General features: G+C 46.1%; 2 protein-coding genes across 14 annotated transcripts in view; both read left to right on the top strand.

The window, feature by feature from the left end:
- The first annotated feature begins 8,882 nt into the window (after positions 1–8,882).
- Positions 8,883–22,446, top strand: part of PPP6R2 (protein phosphatase 6 regulatory subunit 2) — a 74,725-nt gene continuing 61,161 nt past the window's right edge. For 6 of the 13 annotated variants that reach the window (XM_016186574.2, XM_016186575.2, XM_060188849.1 and 3 more), the window contains exon 1: positions 8,885–9,135. The gene's annotated coding sequence lies outside the window, so the exon portion shown is untranslated. Of the gene's footprint in view, positions 9,136–22,446 lie in introns of all 13 variants that reach the window. The other 7 variants (XM_060188854.1, XM_060188853.1, XM_060188851.1 and 4 more) reach the window with 3 other exon arrangements.
- Positions 15,929–16,565, top strand: LOC103110196 (large ribosomal subunit protein uL22-like). The gene has a single exon (XM_060188828.1). It carries the CDS (start codon positions 15,983–15,985, stop codon positions 16,535–16,537), a length of 555 nt encoding a protein of 184 aa, XP_060044811.1. The 5' UTR covers positions 15,929–15,982; the 3' UTR covers positions 16,538–16,565.

The following is a 22,446-nucleotide window of genomic DNA, read 5'->3' on the forward strand; positions in this document are numbered from 1 at the left end:
TAACAACAACAATAATAACTACAACAATAAAAAAACAAGGGCAACAAAAGGGAAAAAAGAAAAGGAAAGTATGGGGGGGGCAGTGGTGGCAAGGGAAGAAGCCGCCGCAGCACCACAGCCCTGGAGGTGGCACCATGGCTAAAGTGCGGGACTTAGAAGCGCATGGTCCTGAGTTCCATCTCTAGAACTACATGCACCAGAATGATGTTCCTCTCTCTCTCTCTCTAGCATAAATAAATAAGCAAATCTTAAACAAACAAACAAACAAACAAAAAACAACTCAGGACTCTAAAGAATGGGATCATAAGTTTGATCACCAGCATCACATGTGCCAGAGCAATGTTTTGGTTCTCTCCTCCTTTCTCTCGCTCATGAATAAATAAATAAATGCTAAATAAATAAAAAGAAGTATACGAGGATGGGGGTATAGCATAATGGTTATGCAACATATAGATAATGGTTATGAAACATTATGCATAATGTTTCATGCCTGAGGCTCCAAAGTCCCAGGTTCAGTCCCCCACACCGCCATAAGCCAGAGCTGAGCAGTGCTCCGGTAAAAAAATAAAGTATCCGGTGGGGAAAACAGAAGAATGCTTATGCAAACAGATTCTCCTGCCTGAGGCTCCCAAGCCAGGTTCAGTCCCTTATACCATCATCAACCAGAGCTGAGCAGAGCACAGGAAAAATAAAAAATAAAAATGCCAAAGTAGCAAAGCTTCCTTCAATGGAATGGGAAAAGGGCTCATACCTGGGTTGAGCACACAGCAAAGTACAATATTTAGATTCTTTTTTTAAAAATTATTTATTTTCCCTTTTTGAGGCCCCTTTTTAAAAAATAGTTGTTATAGTTATTATTGTTGTTGTTATTATTGATGTCGTTGTTGTTGGACGTGACAAAGAGAAATGAGAGAGGAGGGGAAGACAGAGAGGGGGAGAGAAAGACACCTGCAGACCTGCTTCACCACCCGTAAACCAACTCCCCTGTGGGTGGGGAGCCAGGGGCTCAAACCAGGATCCTTGTGCTTCGCACCACGTGCAATTAAGCATCTGCGCTACCACCCAACTCCCTGTCTTTCTCTATTACTCCCTTCCCTCTAGGTTTCTGGTTATCTCTATCTAGTAAAGAAATAAAATACATTCACCGTTTTCAGCTGATCTTGGATAGACCTTGAAAAAATCATGTTGAGTGAAATAAGTCAGAAACAGAAGGATGAATATGGGATGATCTCACTCTCAGGCAGAGGTTGAAAAACAAGACCAGAAAAGAAAACACAAGTAGAACCTGAAATGGAATTGGCATATTGCCCCCAAGTAAAAGACTCTGGGGTGGGTGGGTGGGGAGAATACAAGTCCATGAAGGATGATAAATGACATAGTGGGGGTTGTATTGTTAAATGGGAAACTGGGGAATGTTATGCATGTACAAACTATTGTATTTACTGTTGAATGTAAAACATAAATTCCCCAATAAAGAAATAAATTAAAAATAAATAAATAAATAAAAATCATTTTATCATAATCTAAAAAAAAAAGAAATAAAATACAATAAAAATTCCCCCCCCAGGGGCCAGGTGGTGGGTGCACCTGGTTGAGCGCACATGTTACAATGTGCAAGGACCCAGGTTCAAGCCCCCTGTCTCCACCTGCAGGGGGAAAGCTTTTTGCGTGGTGAAGCAGTGCTGCAGGTGTCTCTCTGTCTCTCTCCCTCTCTATCACCCCCTTCCCTTTTGATTTCTAACTGTCTCTATCCAATAAATAAAGATTAAAATTTTTTTTTTTTTAAATTAAAAAAAATTCCCCCCCAAAAAAAGTTTTAAGAGTTATAAAAAACTTCCAGGTCTCTATTCCTAAAGTTAGTCAGTCTTTCTGTGTGTGTGTGTGTGTGTGTGTGTGTGTGTGTGTGTGTGTGTGTGTGTGTGTTTCTATTTACACTGAGCTTTTGCTTCTGGTGTACTGGAAGTTGAACATGGGACCTCAGAGTCTCAGGCATGAAAATAATTTACAGGGGCTGGGCGATGGTGCACCTGGTGGAGCAAGCATGCATGTTACAGTGCACAAGGACTTGCGTTTGAGTCCCTGGTCCTGACCTGCAGGGGGAAGGCTTTGCAAGTGGTAAAGTTGTGGTGCAGGTGTCTCTCTGTCTCTCTTCTCTATCTTCCTCTTCTCCTTCTATTTCTGACTGTAGCCAATTCTTCTAGCGTTTGCCCTTCTTCCGTAGCCAGTCAACAGCCTCAGGTTGAGCCTGATGTAAAGTTTCGAGGCCTCCTTTGAATCTGGAGAGGTGGCAGTCGTTGACTATGTGGGTCATAGTCTGTCTGTAGCCGCAGGGGCAGTTCGGGTCGTCTCTGGCTCCCCAGCGATGGAACATAGCGGCGCACCGGCCATGGCCTGTTCGATAGCGATTGAGGAGGGCCTGATCATAACGTGCTAGGTCAAAGCCGGGTTGACGCTTGCAGGGGTCTGTGATGAGGTGTTTGTTCTTTACCTCAGCTGACTGCCAACTCTGTTTCCAAGAGTCTGGAACAGAGAAGTTCAGTGTAGGCATAGGGGACCAGATTGGGTGATGAGACATCAAGCGTTGGACAGGGTGGGCGAAGATATCCGCGTATATTGGCAGGTCCGGTCGAGCGTAGACGTGGGAAATGAACTTAGATGATGCCGCATCCCGACGAATATCTGGCGGGGCGATGTTGCTAAGAACTGGCAGCCATGGAACCGGGGTGGAACGGATGGTTGCAGAAATGATCCTCATGGAGGAATATAATTTGGAATCGACCAAGTGGACATGGGGGCTATGGAACCATACTGGGGCACAGTATTCTGCAGTGGAATAGCATAATGCCAGAGATGATGATTGTAGTGTGGAAGCGCTCGCACCCCATGAGGAGCTGGCCAGTCTTGCAATGATGTTATTCCTCGCACCCACCTTTGCTGCAGTTTTTATGAGATGTTCGTGAAATGACAGGGTGCGATCGAGAGTAACGCCAAGATAGACTGGCTGGGCTTCATGCTGGATTCTCGTATCGTCAAGCTGCACATTAAGCTCACGCGAGGCCGAGGCATGGTGTAGATGGAAAACAGATGATACCGTTTTTGCAGTGCTAGGGATTAGTCGCCATTTTTTACAGTCACCAGATATCAGAGACATGTCTTTTGTGAGTGTTTCCTCGAGGATGTCGAACTTGGATGCCTGAGTTGCACAGCAGATGTCATCGGCGTAGATGAACTTCCTTGAAGAAGTTTCTGGGAGGTCATTGATGTAAATATTAAATAGCGTAGGAGCCAGAACAGAGCCCTGGGGGAGGCCGCTTGAGACAAGTCTCCAATAAATAAATAAAATAAATAAATAAATAAAATATAAAATATAAAAAATATAAATATAAATATAATAAATAAATAAATAAATAAAATAAATAAAAAATAAAATAAAAAAGTAGCCAATAAATAAATAAAACAGTAATAAAATAAAAAATAATGTGCTCAGTCATTATGCTATCTCCCCCGTCCAGCAGTTATATTTTTTAAAAGGCTTATTTTACTGGCAAAGTAGCTCACCTGGATTACATGCTGCCTTGCTATGTGCAGACACAGGTTCAATCCCCATCCCCACCAAATTGGAGGAGGCTTCAATGCTGTGGTCTCTTTCACTCTCTCTGTCTTTATTTAAAATAATATTAATAATTTATTTATTTATTTACTAAAGGGGGGAAAGAACCAGAGCATTAGACTGACACATGGGTTGCTGACGACCTCATACTTGAGAATTCAACAAACATTTTTCACTTTTCCACTTCCCAGGCCTTGAGATTTAATTTATTTATTTATGCATTTACTTATGATACCATAACACTGCTCAGATTGGATTATTGTGATGCCAGGGATTGAACTTGGATCCTCCAAACCTTGGGTACAAAAGTAGTTGTCGCAGGTCTGGCGGCAGCGCAGTGGGTTAAGGGCACATGATGCCAAGCACAAGGACCCGAGTAAGGATCCCGGTTCGAGCCCACAGCTCCCCACCTGCAGGGGAGTCGCTTCACAGGCGGTGAAGCAGGTCTGCAGGTGTCTTTTTCACCCCCTCTCTGTCTCTCCTCCTCTCTCCATTTCTCTCTGTCCTATCTAACAACGATGACATGAATAAGAACAACAATAATAACTACAAAAAGAATAAAACAGCAAGGGCAACAAAAGGGAAAAAAAAGCAAATTAAATTGTTTTTTAAAAAAGTATTTGACATAACGATTACTATCTCCCTGGTCTCCAAGATTTATTTATTTATTTACCGGAGCACTGCTCAGTTCTGGCTTATAGTGGTGCAGGGGATTGAACCTGGGACTTTGGAGCCTTCAGGCATGAGAGTCTCTTTGCATAACAATTATGCTATCTACTCTTACCCGATTTATTTATTTATTTATTATGAAAGAAAGAAAGAGCATTGCTCTGGCATGTGCATTCTGGGACTTCACAATGGAAGTCTTTCACTCTACCTCTGGTTTACCTTTCTTCCCTATGTCCTTCTTTTATATATTTATTTATTTTCCTTTTTGTTGCCCTTGTTTTTTTATTTTTGTAGTTATTGTTGTTGTTACTGATGCCGTCGTTGTTGGATAGGACAGAGAGAAATGGAGAGAGGAGGGGAAGACAGAGAGGGGGAGAGAAAGACAGACACCTGCAGACCTGCTTCACCGCCTGTGAAGTGACTCCCCAGCAGGTGGGGAGCCGAGGGCTTGAACCGGGATCCTTAGTCGGTCCATGCTCTCAGTGCCACCTGGCTTAACCCACTGTGGTACCGCCCGACTCCCCTATATGTCTTTTTTATTTTCAACAAACAATATCTTTTTGTTTACTCCATATTCTTGCCAGCATTTGGTGTTGCCAATTTTCTTTTCTCTTTTCTTTTTTTTTTTTTTTTTTTTTTTACCTCCACGGTTATTGCTGGGGCTCGGTGCCTGTACCACGAATCCACTGCTCCTGGAAGATATATATATATTCTTTTCCTTTTTTGTTGCCCTTTTTAAAAAAATTGTTGTTGTGGTTATTATTCTTATCATTGATGTTGTTGTTGGATAGGACAAAGAGAAATGGAGGGGAAGACAGAGAGGGGGAGAGAAAGACAGACACCTGCAGACCTGCTTCACCACTTGTGAAGCGACTCCCCTGCAGGTGGGGAGCCAGGGCTGGAACCAGGATCCTTATGCCGGTCCTGGTCCTTGCGCTTTGCGCCACATGCACTTAACCAGCTGGGCTACCGTCTGGTCCCCAGTATACTTAGTTCTAGCTAGTACAGTGGGTGGGTAGTGACAAGCTAATCATGGTTTTAAATTAATTAATTAATTAATTAATTAATTAATTTCCCTCCAGGGTTATTGCTGGGCTCGGTGCCTGCACCATGAATCCACCGCTCCTGGAGGCCATTTTTTCCCCTTTTGTTGCCCTGTTGTTGTAGCCTCATTGTGGTTATTATTATTGCCATTGTTGATTTTGTTCGTTGTTGGATAGGACAGAGAGAAATGGAGAGAGGAGGGGAAGAGAGAGAGGGGGAGAGAAAGACAGACACCTGCAGACCAGCTTCACCGCCTGTGAAGCAACTCCCCTGCAGGTGGGGAGCCGGGGGCTCGGGCAGGGATCCTTATGCCGGTCCCTGCGCTTTGCGCCACATAAGCTTAACCCATTGCGCCAGCGCCTGACCCCCTATTTAATATGTTTATAAAGACTTGTTTTGAGGGGGAGGCGATTGATAGTGCACCCAGTTGAGTGTACATGCTACCATGTGCAAGGACCCAGGTTCAAGCTGCCAGTTCCCACCTGTAGGGTGGGTTGGAAGGAGCTTCACAAGCAGTGAAGCAATACTGCATGTGTCTCTTTTCCTCTCTGTCTCCCATTCTCCTCTCATTTTCTCTCTGTCCTATCAAATAAAATAATAAATAATTATTAAAAACGGGCCAGACAGTGGCACACCTGGTTAAGCACATACATTACAGTGTGCAAGGACTGGGTTTCCAGCCCTTGGTCCCCAACTGAAGGGGGGAAGCTTCACTAGTGGTGGAGTAGGGCTGCAGCTGTCTCTGTCTCTTTCCCTGTCTCCCTCCTCTCTCAATTTCTCTCTGTCTCTAATAAATAAATAAATATATATATATATTCAAAACAAAAATGCCTTTAAATTATTATTATTATCATACCACAGCACTAACTCAGCTCTGGCTTCTGATGGTGTGAAGGATTAAACCTGGGACCTAAGAGCCTCAGGCATGAGAATCTGTTTGTATAACCATTATGCTGTCCCCTTAAAACATTCTTTTTTTTTTTTTTTGCCTCAAGGGTATTGCTTGGGCTTGGTACCTACACTACCAAGCCACTGCTACTGTGGTTATTTGTTTGATTTTTTTTTTTTTTTTTGATAGGACAGAGAGAAGTTGAAAGGAGAAGGGAAGGGGAAATAAGAGAGGGGGAGAAAATGGTAGACACCTGCAGACCCGCCTCAGGGCTTGTGAATCGATCCCCCTGCAGGTGGGGAGCCGGGAGCTTCAACCCGGATCCTTGTACTGGTCCTTGTGCTTCCTACTATGTGTGTTTAACCTGGTGCACTACTGTCCGGCCCCCTCTTTTTTTTTCAAAAGCATTGACCAGCTCTAGTTTATGGTGGTACAGGGGATTAAACCTGGGGCTTCAGGGGCCACATGGTGGTGCACCTGGTTGAGCACTCATGTTACAATGTGCAAGGACCCAGGTTCAAGCCCCCGGTCCCCATCTGCAAGAGGAGAGCTTCACTAATGGTGAAGCAAGGCTGCAGGTGTCTCTCTCTGTCTATCTCCCCCTTCTCTCAATTTCTGGATGTCTCTATCCAATAAATAAAAATTAAAAGACAAAAGCCTGGGGCTTCAGTGCCTCTGATATGAGTCTCTTTGCATAACCATTATACTATCTACCCCCTCCCCCATGCCAAAAAAGCCTTTTTTTCTCCCTAAGAAGATTTATTAATGAGAGAGAGGAAGAGAACCAGAATTATCACTCTGGCAAACAAAGTGCTGGGGGTTGAACTCAGGACCTCACACTTGAAAGTCGGAACCTTAATCTACTGTGATACCTCCTGAGTCACAGTTTTGTTTGCTTTTATCTTTTGAACCAGAGCAACTGCTCAGTTTAGGCTTATGGAGGTGTTGGCAGTGAGCTTGGGACCTCACAGTCTCAACCATGAGAGACTTTTTGCATAACCTTTATGCTGTCTCCCCTGACAGGGTCACAGTTTGAATTTCCCTGACAGTGGCTGGATGCTTTTCCATGTACTCATTGCCTACTATCAATCAGAAGATATATTATGAACTCTGTGTTTAAGTGTGGACGAATATGCAATTTAAAGTGAATGAACTTGGGTGTTGTATTGTTATATGAAAAACTGGGAAATGTTATGCATGTACAAACTATTTTATTTACTGTCGAATGTAAAACATTAATTCCTAATAAATAAGTAGGTAAATTGCAATAGACTGGGGAAACAGTCTACTGGTAGGACTTTGCCCTTGTGCATCCCAGGATCCTGTTTGACCTCCAGTACTAGATGTGCTAGTGTCTCTTTTTCTCTTTCTCTCTGTCTCATGGGGAACTCTTTCTCTTATATGTAGTAAATAAAACAAATCTTCAAAAAATAATAAGGGGGGGGTCGGGCGGTAGAGCTGGTTAAGTGCATGTGGCCTGAAGTGCAGGGATCCGCCTAAGGATCCCGGTTTGAGCCCCCAGCTCCTCACCTGCAGGGGAGTCGCTTCACAAGCGGTGAAGCAGGTCTGCAGGTGTCTGTCTTTCTCTCCCCCTCTCTGTCTTCCCCTCCTCTCTCCATTTCTCTCTGTCCTATCCAACAACAAAAGCTATGACAACAATAACAACTACAACAAACCCAACAACAAAGGCAACAAAATGGGATAAATGGCCTCCAGGAGCAGTGGATTCGTAGTGCAGGCACCGAGCCCCAGTGATAACCCTGGAGGCAAATAAATAAATAAATATAATAATAAAAATAAAAAATACAGGGGTAGGGGTAGATAGCATAATGGTTATGCAAACAGATTCTCATGCCTAAGGCTCCAAAGTCTCAGGTTCAATCCCCTGCACCACCATATGCCAGAGCTGAGCAGTGCTCTGGTAAAAAAAAAAAGAAAAAAAATTAAAAATATATATTTTAAAAAGATAATGAAATTTGGGGGCTCATGGAGGTAGCTGAGCAATAAACAGCATGTCTTGCATGCATGAAATCCTCGGTCTGATCTCCAACTCCCCATAACAAAAAGACAAAATAAAGCAAGTCAAACACCTTAGATGGTAGTGTTGTCTTGCATGTCTCTCCCTCTCATTAAAAACAACCAACAACGTGGTCTGGGAGGTGGCGCAGTGGATAAAGCATTGAATTCTTAAGCCTGAGGTCCCCAGTTCAATCCCCAGCAGCACATGTACCAGAGTGATGTCTGGTTCTTTCTCTCTCCTCCTATCTTTCTCAATAAATAAATATAAAAAAATTAAAAAAAAAAAAAAACAACCAACAACGAAAACCTGTAAGATCCCAGAGAGCAGAGACCCCAGCGTGTGACCTCCTCCATCCTTTCTGTTTAGCTGCTGGCGTAGCTTTCGCAAGTTTCTCATTTCCCTAGCAACAGTAAATTATGCTTGTACAGAATTCAGCAAGACCTCCTGGAGATAGCACAGGGCGAGAGCCACACGCACCGCACTGGGCCCCCAGGCCTCCGCACACCCCGGGCACACACTCTCTTGTAGCTAGGAGACCGCACGGCCTCGCCCCTCCAGGCCCCGCCCCTCCAGGCCCCGCCCCAAAGGCCCCGCCCCGACCTGCCCCACAGTGGCGTGCGCGCTCCCGCTAAGCCCCGCCCCTGGCGCGCGCGCCCGCCCCGCCCGCCGCCATTTTGGAGTGACCCGAGCTCCGCTGCGGCCCGAACGGGTCCCGAGCCAGTCCGAGCCGGTCCGAGCGGGTCCCGAGCTGCCGGCCGGCCCGCGCGTGTCCGTGGGCCCCGCGCCCGGCCGGCCCATGTGCGTGCGGCCCTCCCCGCAGCCCGGGCTTCGCCTCTGCCGGTGCCCTGGCCTCCGCCGGGCCTGCGAGGAGCCGCCGAGCCGACCGGCTGGCCCGCGGGGCAGGTGAGTGTAGCCCTGCCAGGGTCGGCCGGTGTCCGCCCGCCGGTGTCGTCCCCATGTCGCGGCCCCGTCGCCGTCCCCTGCCGCTGTCCCGTCACTGCCCGCTGTCACTGTCCCCGTGTTAATGTCCACCTGTCACTGTCCCCATGCCAGTGTCCCTGTACCTGCTCCCCCTGTCCCCTGCCAGTTCCCCATGTCAGTGTTCACCTGTCCCTGTCCCCCTGTCCCTGTCACTGTCCCCCATCCCCATGTCACTGTCCCCTGTCCCTTGTCACTGTCCCCCAGTCCCCTTTCACTGTCCTGTCTCCGTCACTATTCCCCTGTCCCCCTGTCACTGTCCCTGTGCCACTGTCCCCCTGTCACTGTCCCCCTGCTACTGTCCCCCTGTCCCCTATCACTGTCCCCCTGTCCCTGTCCCCTGCCCCTGTTCCCCGTCACTGTCCCCATAAGTGACCCCATGCCACTGTCCCGTTGTCACCCCCCTCTAGTGTCCCCGTCACTGTCGCCCTGTCCCTGTCCCTAAGTCACAGTCCCTCTGTCTCTGTCCCCGTCACTGTCCCCCTCTCCCCATGTCACTGTCCCCTGTCCCTGTTCCTCATCACTGTCCCCATCAGTGACCCCATGCCACTGTCCCGTTGTCACCCCTATAGTGTCTCCATGTCACCGTCCCATTGTCGCTCCCCACTAGTGTCCCCATGTCAGTGTCCCCATGCCACTGTCCCCAGCATTGTCTCCCCGTTATCATCCCCGTGTCAACTCCCCATTGCTGTCCCTACGTCACTGTCCACCTCACTAGTGTCCCAGTGTCACTGTCCTCCAATCAGTGTCTTCATGTCTCACCCTATCTGTGTCCACCTGTCAGTGCCCCCTGTTGGTCAAGGTCCCCCGTCAGTCTTCCCCAGCTCATCAGTGTCCCTGTCCTCTGCATCCTGCTTCTGTCTCTGCCCTGAGGCCCTCCCATCACCCCGACCCTCCTGTCAGAGCTCCTCTGCCCACCAGCTGCCTGTGGCTGTGGGTTGTCCTCTTCCTGGTGCCACTGGATGTACTCCTTCTCCGCTCACTGACTGCTCTTTCTTTTCCTGTCCTTCTGTCCAATCGCTTCTCCCCGTGGCCCCACGTGTCCCAGTCACCCACTCTGCTGGCCTGCCTCCTTAGCCCTCACTCACTGCCTCTTCTTCGTACCGTGCTCATTCATTACACCTGCCACTTCCCCAAGCACCTTCTCGAGCCCCTCGAGCATCCCCTACTTGCCACTGTGACATCTTCCACTTCTGCCCCAGCTGCTGTTCCTTCTCCATTTTGTCCTTCCCCTCCTGTCAAGTCATGCTATTCTCTGAAGCAGAGGAGAGGAGTTGGGAGGCAGCTGGAGAGCGCCTTGATTGTGGCTGTGGACCAGTGGGGGGGTGGGCAAACCGCTGGGCCTGGTGCAGCTGCTGGGATTAGACCTTGGTGGTCGGTCCACTGAGAAATTCAAGGCTTAGTTGTTGGAATTTGCAGAAGGGTTAACGGAAGGGGAAGAGAGACCCGTTATCGAGATGGGGAAGGTGGCAGGTTGAGGAATCAGTACAGGGTGGAGGTGGAAAGCTAGGCTCTCTCAGCTGCGAGCTGTGCGAGAGGTCTGACAGGATTCAGGGTTGGTAGCTGGAAGGGATTCCTTGGAAGAACCTGGAGCTCAGGTGAGAGGAAGGGCTGCGGACAGGGAGCTTATCAAAGTTTGGGAAGTGGCTGTTCACACACAGCGTGTTGCTGGTTCATTGTGTGCTACTCTGTCCAGTGCCTCCTATGAATTATTCATTTAATCTTTACGATAACGCTAGATATAGTATAGGAGCTCCTCCTTCCTGTTTTATAGATGAAGATCCAAGATGCACAGCAAAGAGGTGGCGGAATGAGGATTTCTAACCCAGGCAGGCTGATCATATCTGCCTCCCCTTCTGTTTTTGGGTCAAGGGAAAGGCTAACCTGTAAAAGATTGTTTTATGTGTTTATTTTCTTCTTTTGGTCATCTCTGAGGCTTCACTGCCCCAGGCTGACTTTTTCAGATAGAGATTGAGAGAGAGGAACATAGATGCGGCACTGAAACTCCCTTTAGTTTTTTTTTTTTTTTCAACCAGAGCACTGCTCAGCTCTGGTTTATGGTGGTGATAAGGGGGATTGAAACTGGGACTTTGAGAGCCTGTTTGCATAACCATTATGCTATCTACCGCCCACCCCCTTTACTCTTCTGTGGGAACTGGGCTCAAACCTTCATGCACATGCCAAAGCAGTGTACTGGCCAAGTGAACTAGCTCACTGGCCTCACATGTTTTTCTCAAGATTTATTTACGAGCGAGCGAGAGAGAACCAAGCCATCACTGGGGATCAAACTGAGGACCTCATGCTCTTAGGCCCAATGCTTTAGCAACTGTTAGCCACCTGGGCCGCTGATTTACTTAAAAAATAACAATAACTGATATGTACCAAGCAGTTTAGTGCGCATGTGCTTGTGTTCCAATAAGACTTTAGGGAAATTGTCCTAGACACATTTAAAGTGCTTTGTCTGTATTATCTCAGTTAAAACAAAAATTTAAATATTCTATTGATTTATTATTTTCCTTTTTTCTTTGTTGCCCTTGTTGTTTTTATCATTGTTGTGGTTATTATTATTGTTGTTATTGATGTTGTTGTTGCCAGATAGGACAGAGAAATGGAGAAAGGAGGGGAAGACAGAGATGGGGAGAGAAAGACACCTGCAGACCTGCTTCACTGCTTATGAAGTGATCCCCCCTGCAGGTGGGGAGCTGGGGGCTCGAACTGGGATCCTTACGCCGGTCCTCAAGTTTTACGCCATGTGCACTTAATCTGCTGCGCTATACAGTCTGACCCCTAATACTAATTTTTAAAAAGATTCTATTTATTTATTTATTTCAATGAAAGGGATATATAGAGAGAGGTAGTGGTCCGAGACGTGGTGCAGTGGATAAGGCATTGGACTCTCAAGCATGAGGTTCTGTGTTCAATCCCCACCAGCACATGTACCAGAGTGATGTCTGGTTCTTTCTCTCTCTCCTATCTTTTTCATTAATAAATAAATAAAATCTTTTTTTTTTTTTTTTAAAAAGAGAGTCCTATTGGGGTTTGGGCTGTAGCACAGCAGGTTAAGTGCACATGGTGCAAAACTCAAGCACCGATGTAGGGATCTCAGTTTGAGCCCCAGGCTCCCCACCTGTAGGGGAGTCACTTCACAGGCGGTGAAGCAGGTCTGCAGGTGTCTGTCTTTCTCTCCCCCTCTCTGCCTTCCCCGTCTTTCTCCATATCTCTCTGTCCTATCTGGAAACAACAACATCAGTAACAACAATAATAATAACCACAGCAATGATAAGAACAAGGGCAACAAAAAAGGAAAATAAATAAACAAACAAAGTAGCAGAGCCTAGTGGGGATTGTATTGTTATATGGAAAACTGAGAAATGTTATACATGTACAAACTATTGTATTTACTGTCGAATGAGAAACATTAATTCCCCAGTAAAGAAGTTAAAATAAAATAAAATATAAGAATAAAAAAAGAGAGACAAAGGTACATAGAGAAGTGACCAGAGCACTGACCAGCTCTGGTTTATGGTGGTGCTGGGAATTGAACCTGGGACCTCAGAGCCTCAGGCATGAAATCCATTTGCATAACAATTATGCTATCTCCCCTGGGGCCCCCCATTTTTTCTTTGGCCTTTTTGGTATTGGGGATCAAACCTAGGATCTTACATATGTGAAGCAAGCACTTTACCACTGACCTACATTTCTACCCCCAGCTTCTGTTTTAATTCACGTTTGTTTTTTTAAAATGAGCTTCTGGGTAGTGAGCCCAGAATCTCATGTAAGTAATGCCATCACTGAACATTCTCATGGACCCAGTTTTTTCTTTTTCTTTTCCTTTCTCTCTCTCTCTCTCTCTCTTTCTTTCTCTCTGTCTGTCTGTCTCTCTCTGTCAGTGCTGGGTTTCATTGCTCTGGACTGACATTTTCAGATAGAATGAGAAAGTCAGAGATAGAGGGAAAGGCATCGCAGCACAAGAGCTTCCTCCGAGTCAGCACGTGTCGGGCTTGAACCTCAGCCAAGTACATGATGAAACAGGCAGATTATCTTGCTGACCTGCAACTCCTTTTTTCTTTCTTTTTTTCTTTCTTTTTTTTTAAAGATTTGTTTATTTATTTATTCATGAGAAACATAGGAGGAGAGAGAGAACCAGACATCACTCTGGTCCATGTGCTGCCGGGGATTGAACTCAGGACCTCATGCTTGAGAGTCCAGTGCTTTATCCACTGTGCCACCTCCCGGACCACTTTTTTTTCTTTTCTTTTTTTTGTTTTTGTTTAGAAAGAGAGAGAGGAGACAACTCAGCATCACCGTACCATCTGTGGAATTCCTAATAGCCAACTGTGGGGCTTTTAATGGGATGCAGGGACTTGAACCTGGGGCCCAACCCCTTAATTCTTTTCATTTATTGTTTAAGCAAAGTACTTTACTTTCTATTACCCTTGTACTCTTGAGAGATATAAGAGACGTTTTGTTGTGAAATGCTACATGGCTTGTGCAGAGTCTCCTATAAAACAGAGAGTGAAAAGCAGCGCTAAATTCTACCTTTTGACATCTAAGGCAGCCATCTCTGAATTCCTAAAGCAACTTGGTGAGCTAGCTCCTCATGACAGTCGCACTAGTAGTCTTGTGAGAAACCCAGGCACAGACAAATGAAGTGACTACTCAGGGTCACAGAGAGCACACGGGAACCAGGACGTGGCTCCGGCGTCAGTGCTTTCCAGCCTTCCCTCCTTTGGTGGCTTCTGCACTGCTGTGGTCTTTTGACTCAGAGACAATTTGGAGGGTACCCAAGAGTATACTAGGGGAGCACCCTCAGTCTCAGCACCCCTTTCCCCGTCACCATGTCATATCTGTATACAGCAGGCGTCTATTCATGTGTGCACTGACCCCAGAGCACCATTCAGCTCTGCTACTGGTCTACTGGTGCCTGCCAGAGATCCAACCTGGGACTTACCACTTCTAAGTCCTGTGCACTCTCCCTGTGGTATCTCCCTGGCCCTCTTTTATCTCCTGAAAAATAACCCACTCAGAAGCTTCAGCAGGGGTGAAGTAGGGCTGCAGGTATTTCTCTTTCTCCCTCTGTCTTCCCCTCCCCTCAATTTTTATTTGCCCTATCAAATTAAAAAGGAAAAAATAAAAGCAGGAAAAATGACCACCAGGAGCCATGGATTCATTGTGCAGGTATCAAGCCCCAGCAATAGCCCTGGTGTCCAATGTGTATATACATGTACATATATATTAATATATATGATAAAAAGGGGAAAAATAACGCACTTCAATGACATGAGAGGTGGCACGAGGGTGAAGTGTGGGACTCTCAGGAATGAGGTAAGACCTCATTCATGTAAGACCACCCGACTCCCACTTGATGAATTTTAACAAATATATATACTATATTCACATCAAGAGGGAGAACAGGCGGGGGGGGGGGGTCGGATGGCAACGCACCAAGTTAAGCACACTTAGATTCATAGTGCCCGGGGGTCGGGCGGTAGCACAGTGGGTTAAGCGCATGTTGCACAGGGTACAGGGACCGGCATAAGGATCCCGGTTCAAGCCCCCGGCTCCCCACCTACAGGGGAGTCGCTTCACAGGCGGTGAAGCTGGTCTGCAGGTGTCTATCTTTCTCTCCTCTTTGTCTTCCCCTCTTCTCTCCATTTCTCTCTGTCCTATCTAACGACATCAATAACAACAACTACAACAACAGTGAAAAACAACGAGGGCAACAAAAGGGAAAATAAATATATATATAAAAAATGGCCTCCAAGGAGCAGTGGATCATGGTGCAGGCATTGAGCCCCAGCAGTGACCCTGGAGGCAAAAATAAATAAATAAATAAATAATGGAGAACATGCCACACAGGCTGCAGAGATAGCATGATGGTTATGCAAGAGCCTTTCATGCCTGAGACTCTAGGATCCTAGGTTCAGTCACTAGCACCACCATAAGCCTGAGCTGAGCATTGCTCTGATAAAAATAAAGGAGATAAAATAAGAATCTAACTAGATTTAAAAAAACTTGCTGCACGATTGAGGTGGTGGTGCAGTAGGCAGAACGCTGAACTTGCAGGCAGGGAGTCTCGGAGCTTGGGGGTGGTGTAGTGGGTAAAGCTTTGGACTCTCAAGCATGAGGTCCCAAATTTAATCCCTGGCATCCTTTATGCTGGAGTGATAATCTGGTGTTCTCTCTTTCTCTCTCTCTCTCCTCTCTCATTAATAAATAAATCTTAAATAGCAAGTCTTTAAAAACAAAATGATCTACCACTCCTAAAAGCTTCTATCTCCTCTCAGTTACTACTGTCCCCAGAAGTTCTAGTACAATTATTGTTTTCATTGACTGATTGACTGATTGATTTAGGTGTCTCCAGGGCTGCATCTGGCTTTTTCAGTTTAAAAGAGGGAGAGACAGGGCCAGGCGGTGGCACACCTGGTTAAGCGTACACATTACAACGTGCAAGGATCTGGGTTCAAGCCCCTGGTCCCCACCTGCAGTGGTGAAGTGGTGAAGCAGGTCTGCGGGTGTCTCTGTTTCTCTCCTGCACTATTTCCCTCTCCCCTCACGATTTCTCTCCGTCTCTGTTCAAAATAAATAAATAAAGATAAAAAAATTAAAAAAAAAAAAGAGGGAGAGACAGAGTCAGAGAAACAGAAGGAAAGACACATAGCCCGGAAGTTTCCTCTAGTATGAGGAGAACTGGACTTCAGCCTGAGTTGTGCTCATAGAAAAGCAGGTACTCGCTTCCTCTTCCCTCAAGCGGCTTAGGTGACCCCCCACAATGGTCCGCTACTCGCTTGACCCAGAAAACCCAACGAAATCATGCAAGTCCAGAGGCTCCAACCTCCACGTGCATTTCAAAAACACTCGAGAAACTGCCCAGGCCATCAAAGGCATGCATATCCGAAAAGCCACCAAGTATCTGAAGGATGTCACTCTACAGAAGCAATGTGTGCCATTCCGTCGTTACAATGGTGGCGTTGGTAGGTGTGCCCAGGCCAAACAGTGGGGCTGGACTCAAGGTCCTTGGCCCAAGAAGAGTGCTGAGTTTCTGCTGCATATGCTTAAAAACGCAGAGAGCAACGCTGAACTTAAGGGCCTAGAAGTAGATTCCCTGGTCATTGAACATATCCAGGTGAACAAAGCCCCGAAGATGAGGCGCCGAACTTACAGAGCTCATGGTCGGATTAACCCCTACATGAGCTCTCCCTGCCACATTGAGATGATCCTTACTGAAAAAGAGCAGATTGTCCCTAAATCGAAGGAGGAGGTTGCACAGAAGAAAAAGATATCCCAGAAGAAACTAAAGAAACAAAAACTTATGGCCCGGGAATAAATTGAACATAAAATAAATGTAACTGAAACTAAAAAAAAAAAAAAAAAGAAAAGAAAAGAAAAGCAGGTACTCTCCCAGCTGAACTGTCTTGCCAGCCCTCCCCTTTTAAAAGATTTGTTTTAGTTGTTACGTCGGCGATAGGAGGTTTCACATGGGAGACAGGAAGAGAGGGAGAGCGGTCAGAGCGCCAGTCTGCTACTTGGGCATTAGGATCCCCGCGCCTCAGGCGTACAATCTGAAGAGTCTGTTTTGGTAGCTGAGTGCTTTCCCCAGCAGTGTTTTAGGAGGATTCGCATTCTTTGTCTTCTTCATCCCAACCACCCCCCCTTTTTTTTTTTTTTTTAACCAGAGCACTGCTCAGTTCTGACTTATGGTGGTGTTGGGGATTGAACCTGGGACTTTGGAGCTTCAGCCTACTTAGTTATTTGGCAGTGAAGAGAACCAGAGCACTACGCTGGCTTATTTGATGCTGGGTTTGAACTAAGGACCTCATGCTTGGGAATCCAGTGATTTGTCTACTGTGACACTTCCCAGGTCACTCTATTTTTCCCCCTAAGGTTTAAAATGTTTATTTTATTAAGAGTTACATATTTATTTATGAGAGAGATTGAAAGAGAGAGAGAGAGGTGGGGTGGGGAAAACACCACAGCATTACTCTGGCATGTTCAGTGTTGGGGATTGAACCAGGGACCTCATACTGAAAGTCCACTGCCTTACACACTGTACCACCTTTCTTTCTTTCTTTTTTTGTATTTTATTTATTTATTTTCCCTTTTGTTGCCCTTGTTGTTTTTCATTGTTGTAGTTATTATTGTTCGAACCCGGATCGAACCCAGATCCTTAAGCTTGTTCTTGTGCTTTGCACGTGGTGTGCGCTTAATCCGCTGCGCTACCGCTGACTCCCACCACCTTTCTTTTTAATTTTTATTTTAATAAGACAGAAAGAGGGAAAGCTGCCAGAACACTGCTGAGCTCTGACGTATATATCAGAGGTTGAATCTGGGACCTTGGACATGAAAGCTTGGTGCACAACCCCTGCTCTGTCTCCCTACCCCGTGGTTTTGAGTTCTGACATTATCGGTTAGCTTTGTATGAACTTGACCTACATGGGATTACAAGGTATGTGCTCTTTCGTGTCTGTTTTCATTGCTCAGTATAGTGCTGTGTTTCTTTGTTTTTAGCCTTATTGATTTTGATTCCTGTATCTGTAGCTTGTTGCTTATAGTTGAGTTTTTTTTTTTTTTTTTTTTTTTGGTATGAAAATGTCATAATTCAGGGAGGGAAGATAGTTCACCCAGTAGAGTATGCATAGCTTTACCGTAGCGCATACTTACCTTTCCAGGTGCCAGGTTGGGAGTGCCAGCATCATGTGGGAAGCCCTATGGATATGGAGTGATGGTGTGGTATCTATCTCTCCTCTCTCTGTCTCAGGTCATCTCATCTCCATCTGCAACTTAAAATATCATAATTTATTTTCCTATTTTTAAAATCTGTGTTTATCCGTTAATGGAAAAGGGTGGGGTCAGGCAGTAGCGCAGTGGATTAAGCGAACATGGCGTGAAGTGCAAGGACCGGCTTAGGAATACGGGTTTGAGCCCCGGCTCCCCACCTGCAGGGGAGTCGCTTCACAAGCGGTGAAGCAGGTCTGCAGGTGTCTATCTGTCTCTCCCCCTCTCTGTCTTCCCCTCCTCTCTCCATTTCTCTCTGTTCTATCCAACAACAACAACAGCAATAACAACAACAATAATAACAACAATAAACAACAAGGGCAACAAAAGGGGAAAAGTAGCCTCCAGGAGCATTGGATTTGTAGTGTAGGCACCAAGCCCCAGCGATAACCCTGGAGGCAAAACAAACAAAACAAAACAAAACAAAACAAAACAAAACAAAACTTCTCATATGGAGGCTAAGAGGTGGCTTAGTGGTAAGAGCGCTAAACTTGGAAGCATGAGGTCCCTAGTTTGATCTCTGTCGCTCATATGCCAGAGTGGTGCTTTGGTTCTCTTTCTTTCTCTCTAAATAAGTAAATAAAACCTTTTTAAAACTAAACTTTCTCCTGTGGCCATAAAAAAAGAGAGACTCATGAGGCCAGGCAGTGGCACGCCTGATGAAACACACATTACCGAGCACTAGGACCTGGGTTTGAGCCCCTGCTCCCCACCTACAGGGGTGGTGAAGAAGGGCAGCAAGTAGGTGCTTCTCTCTCTCTCTCTCTGTCTCCCCTTCATCTCTCAACTCCTCTTTGTCCTATCTAATAAAGATTAGAAAGAAGGAAAGAAAAAAAAAGGAGCTGTATATTAGTAGCGCTGGCACGAAGGCTCAGCGATAACTCTGGTGGCAGGAAAAAAAGGGAGCTGGGGAGAGACTCGTTTCCTAGACAGAGTGAGGAATGAGTAGTGAGACTGGCTGGCACTTAACCTTCACCTGGGTTTTATGGTCAGAATTACTATTTAAAAATATTTTTATTTATTATTATTGGATAGAGACAGAGAAATTGAGAGGGGAGGGGAAGATAGAGAGGGAGAGAGACAGAGAGACACCTGCAGCCCTGTTTCACCAGTTATGAAGCTTCCCCCTGCAGGTGGGGACCAGGGGCTTGAACCCTGGTCCTTGTGCATTATAATGTGTGCGCTCAACCAGGTGTGCCACCGCCTGGCCCCTGTCAGAATTATTTTTTAATATTTATTTCTTTATTACCAGAGTACTGCTCAGCTCTGGTTTTTTTTTTTTTTTAAATTTCTTATTATCTTTATATATTTATTGGCTAGAGACAGCCAGAAGTTGAGAGGAAGGGGGAGACAGAGAGGGACAGAGACAGAGAGACACCTGCAGCCCTGCTTCACTACTTGCAAAGCTTTCCCCCTGCAGGTGGGGACCAGGAGCTTGAACCTGGGTCCTTGAGCAGTGCAATGTGTGCTCAACCAGGTGCACCACCACCTGACCTGGCTCCTCAGCTCTGGTTTGTGGTGGTGCTGGGGATTGAACCTGGGACATTGGAAGACCTAAAGTCTTTTTGCAGAACCGCTATGCTATCTCCCCCAGCCCTGCTTATGTATTTATTATTTATGTATTTTTTTGTGATGTGGAGAATGAAACTAGAGCTTCGCACATGCACAGCACCACATGCTGAGCCTCCCAGGCTGGAGTGTGTGTGTTTAATAGTAGGTTACAAGATTGTGGGGTTACAGGGTGTGGGTCCATGCCACACCCTCCACCAAGATGCTGTGCCCCACCCTCCCAAATGGTAACCACCACAGTTCTTACAAAGTTGTCTTTTTTTTTTTGCAAGCTCATGTGTTTTAGTTCTCTAGATTCACTTATGAGTGAAGCCATCTGGTAGTCATACTGTCTTTTTTTTTTTTTGCCTGCAGGGTTATTGCTGGGACTCAGTGCCGGTTCTACGAATCCACTGCTCCTGGCGGCCATTTTCTCCAATTTATTGGACAGGACAGAGAGAAATTGAGAGGGGAGGGAGAGATGGGGGGGGGAGAAATATAGACACCTGCAGACCTGCTTCACCACTTGTGAAGGACCCCCTGCAGGTGGGGAGCGGGTGCTGGAACCCAGGTCCTTGCACAGAGTTCTGTGTGTGCGTAGCAGGGTGCACCACCACCCACAACATCCCCTTTTTAAAAAAAGTATTTATTATTATTATTTAAAAATTTTTACATTTTTATTTTATTTTATTTTTTTTTTTTATTTTATTTTATTTTTTTGCTTTTTTTTTTTTTTTTTTCCCTCCAGGGTTATTGCTGGGCTCAGTGTCTGCACCATGAATCCACCGCTCCTGGAGGCCATTTTTCCCCCTTTTTGTTGCCCTAGTTGTTGCAGCCTCGTTGCGGTTATTATTGCCATTGTTGACGTTGTTTTGTTGTTGGATAGAACAGAGAGAAATGGAGAGAGGAGGGGAAGACAGAGAGAGAGGGGAGAGAAAGATAGACACCTGCAGACCTGCTTCACCGCCCGTGAAGCGACTCCCCTGCAGGTGGGGAGCCGGGGGCTTGAACCGGGATCCTTACGCCGGTCCCTGCGCTTTGCTATTTATTCCATTTTGTTGCCCTTGTTGTTTTATAGTTGTAGTTATTATTGTTGTTGTTATTGATGTTGTTGTTGTTGGATAGGACAGAGAGAAATGGAGAGAGGAGGGGAAGACAGACAGGGGGGAGAGAAAGACAGACACCTGCAGACCTGCTTCACCGCTTGTAAAGTGACTCCCCTGCAGGTGGGGAGCCGGGGGCTTGAACCGGGATCCTTACGCTGGTCCTTGCGCGTTTATTATTACTATTATTATTATTATTTTTATTTTTACCAGAGCACTCTTCAGCCCTGGCTTATGGTGGTGTGGGGGATTGAACCTGGGACTTGAGAACCTCAGGCATGAAAGTCTCTTTGCATAACCATTATGCTATACCCCTACCCTATTATTATTTTTTAACTAGAGTATTGATCAGCTCTGGTTTATAGTGGTGTGGGGGGCTGAACCTGGGACTTTGGAGCCTCAGATATTAGAGTCTCTTTGCATAACCTTTATGCTATCTACCCCTGCCCTAGAACTGTTTTTTTTTTTTTTATTGGATATAGACAGAAATTGGGAGGGGAAGGGAGAGAGATAAGGAGAGAGACAGAGAGGCACCTGCAGCTCTGCTTCACCACTCATGAAGCTTTCCCCTGCAGATGGGGACCAGGGGCTTGAACCCAGGTCCTTGTATACTGTACTGTGAGCACTTAACCAGGTGTGCCACTACCTGGTCTCACTTTATTTTATTTTTACCAGAGCACTGCTCAGCTCCAGTTTATGGTGGTGGTGAGGGCATTAAACCTGGGGCTCTGGAGCCTTAGGCGTGAGAATCTCTTTGCATAACCATTACTCTATCTTTCCCACCCTCTCTTTAACTTTACTAAACATAGCCACTTGCAGTTCTGTCCATTTTGTCCTGAAGGACACAAAGTCATCTGTTTTGACTGCAGAGTAGTAATCCATGGAGTATACAGGCCATAATGTCATTAGCCAGTCATCTGCTGATGGGCATTTGGGCTGTCTCTACTCTTTGGCTATTGTGAATAATACAGCTGTGAACATAGGGGTGCACATGTCCCTTTGAGTGTCTATGTGGCCTTTGAATAAATGCCAGACTGTTTTATTATTATTATTCATTATTTTAGAGGGAGAGAGCGGGAGAGATACTCCAGCACTGCCCCATCAGAAGTGGGGCTCCCCATGGTGCTCCCTCATACTGAGAGGTTGACCCAGAGCCTCACGCATGCTAAAAATCAGTCTACGGGGCGCACTGTCTTCGTCCTAAGCTCCTACTTTCAAAATTTTTTCTATTTCCTTTTGTTGCCCTTGTTTTATTGTTGTAATTTTTGTTGTTGTTATTGATGTCGTGGTTGTTGGATAGGACAGAGAGAAATGGAGAGAGGAGGGGAAGACAGAGAGGAGGAGAGAAAGACAGACACTTGCAGACCTGCTTCACCGCCTGTGAAGTGACTCCTCTGAAGGTGCGGAGCCGGGGGCTCAAACCGGGATCCTTATGCCGGTCCTTGCAATTTGTGCCTGAGCTCCTACTTTCAATTCTCTCTCTCTCTCTGGCATTAGGGTTATTGCTGGGGCCTGGGGCCTGGGGCCTGGGGCCTGGGGCCTGCACGACGAATTCATTGCTCCTGGAGGCCATTTCCACCCCCCTTTTATTTTTATTTTTATTTTTGATAGGACAGAGAAATTGAGAGGGAGGGTAGAGAGGGAGACAGAAAGACAGACACCCACAGACCTGCTTCACTGCTCATGGAGTTTCCCCTCTGCAGGTGAAGATATGGAGGCTTGAACCCAGGTCCTTGCAGATGGTAATATGTGCACGGAACGAGGTACACCACTACTTGCCCCCCCTTTCCTTTTAATGTGAACTCATGCC

Source organism: Erinaceus europaeus, chromosome 4, assembly GCF_950295315.1.
Source record: "Erinaceus europaeus chromosome 4, mEriEur2.1, whole genome shotgun sequence".
NCBI classification, from domain to species: Eukaryota; Metazoa; Chordata; class Mammalia; order Eulipotyphla; family Erinaceidae; genus Erinaceus; species Erinaceus europaeus.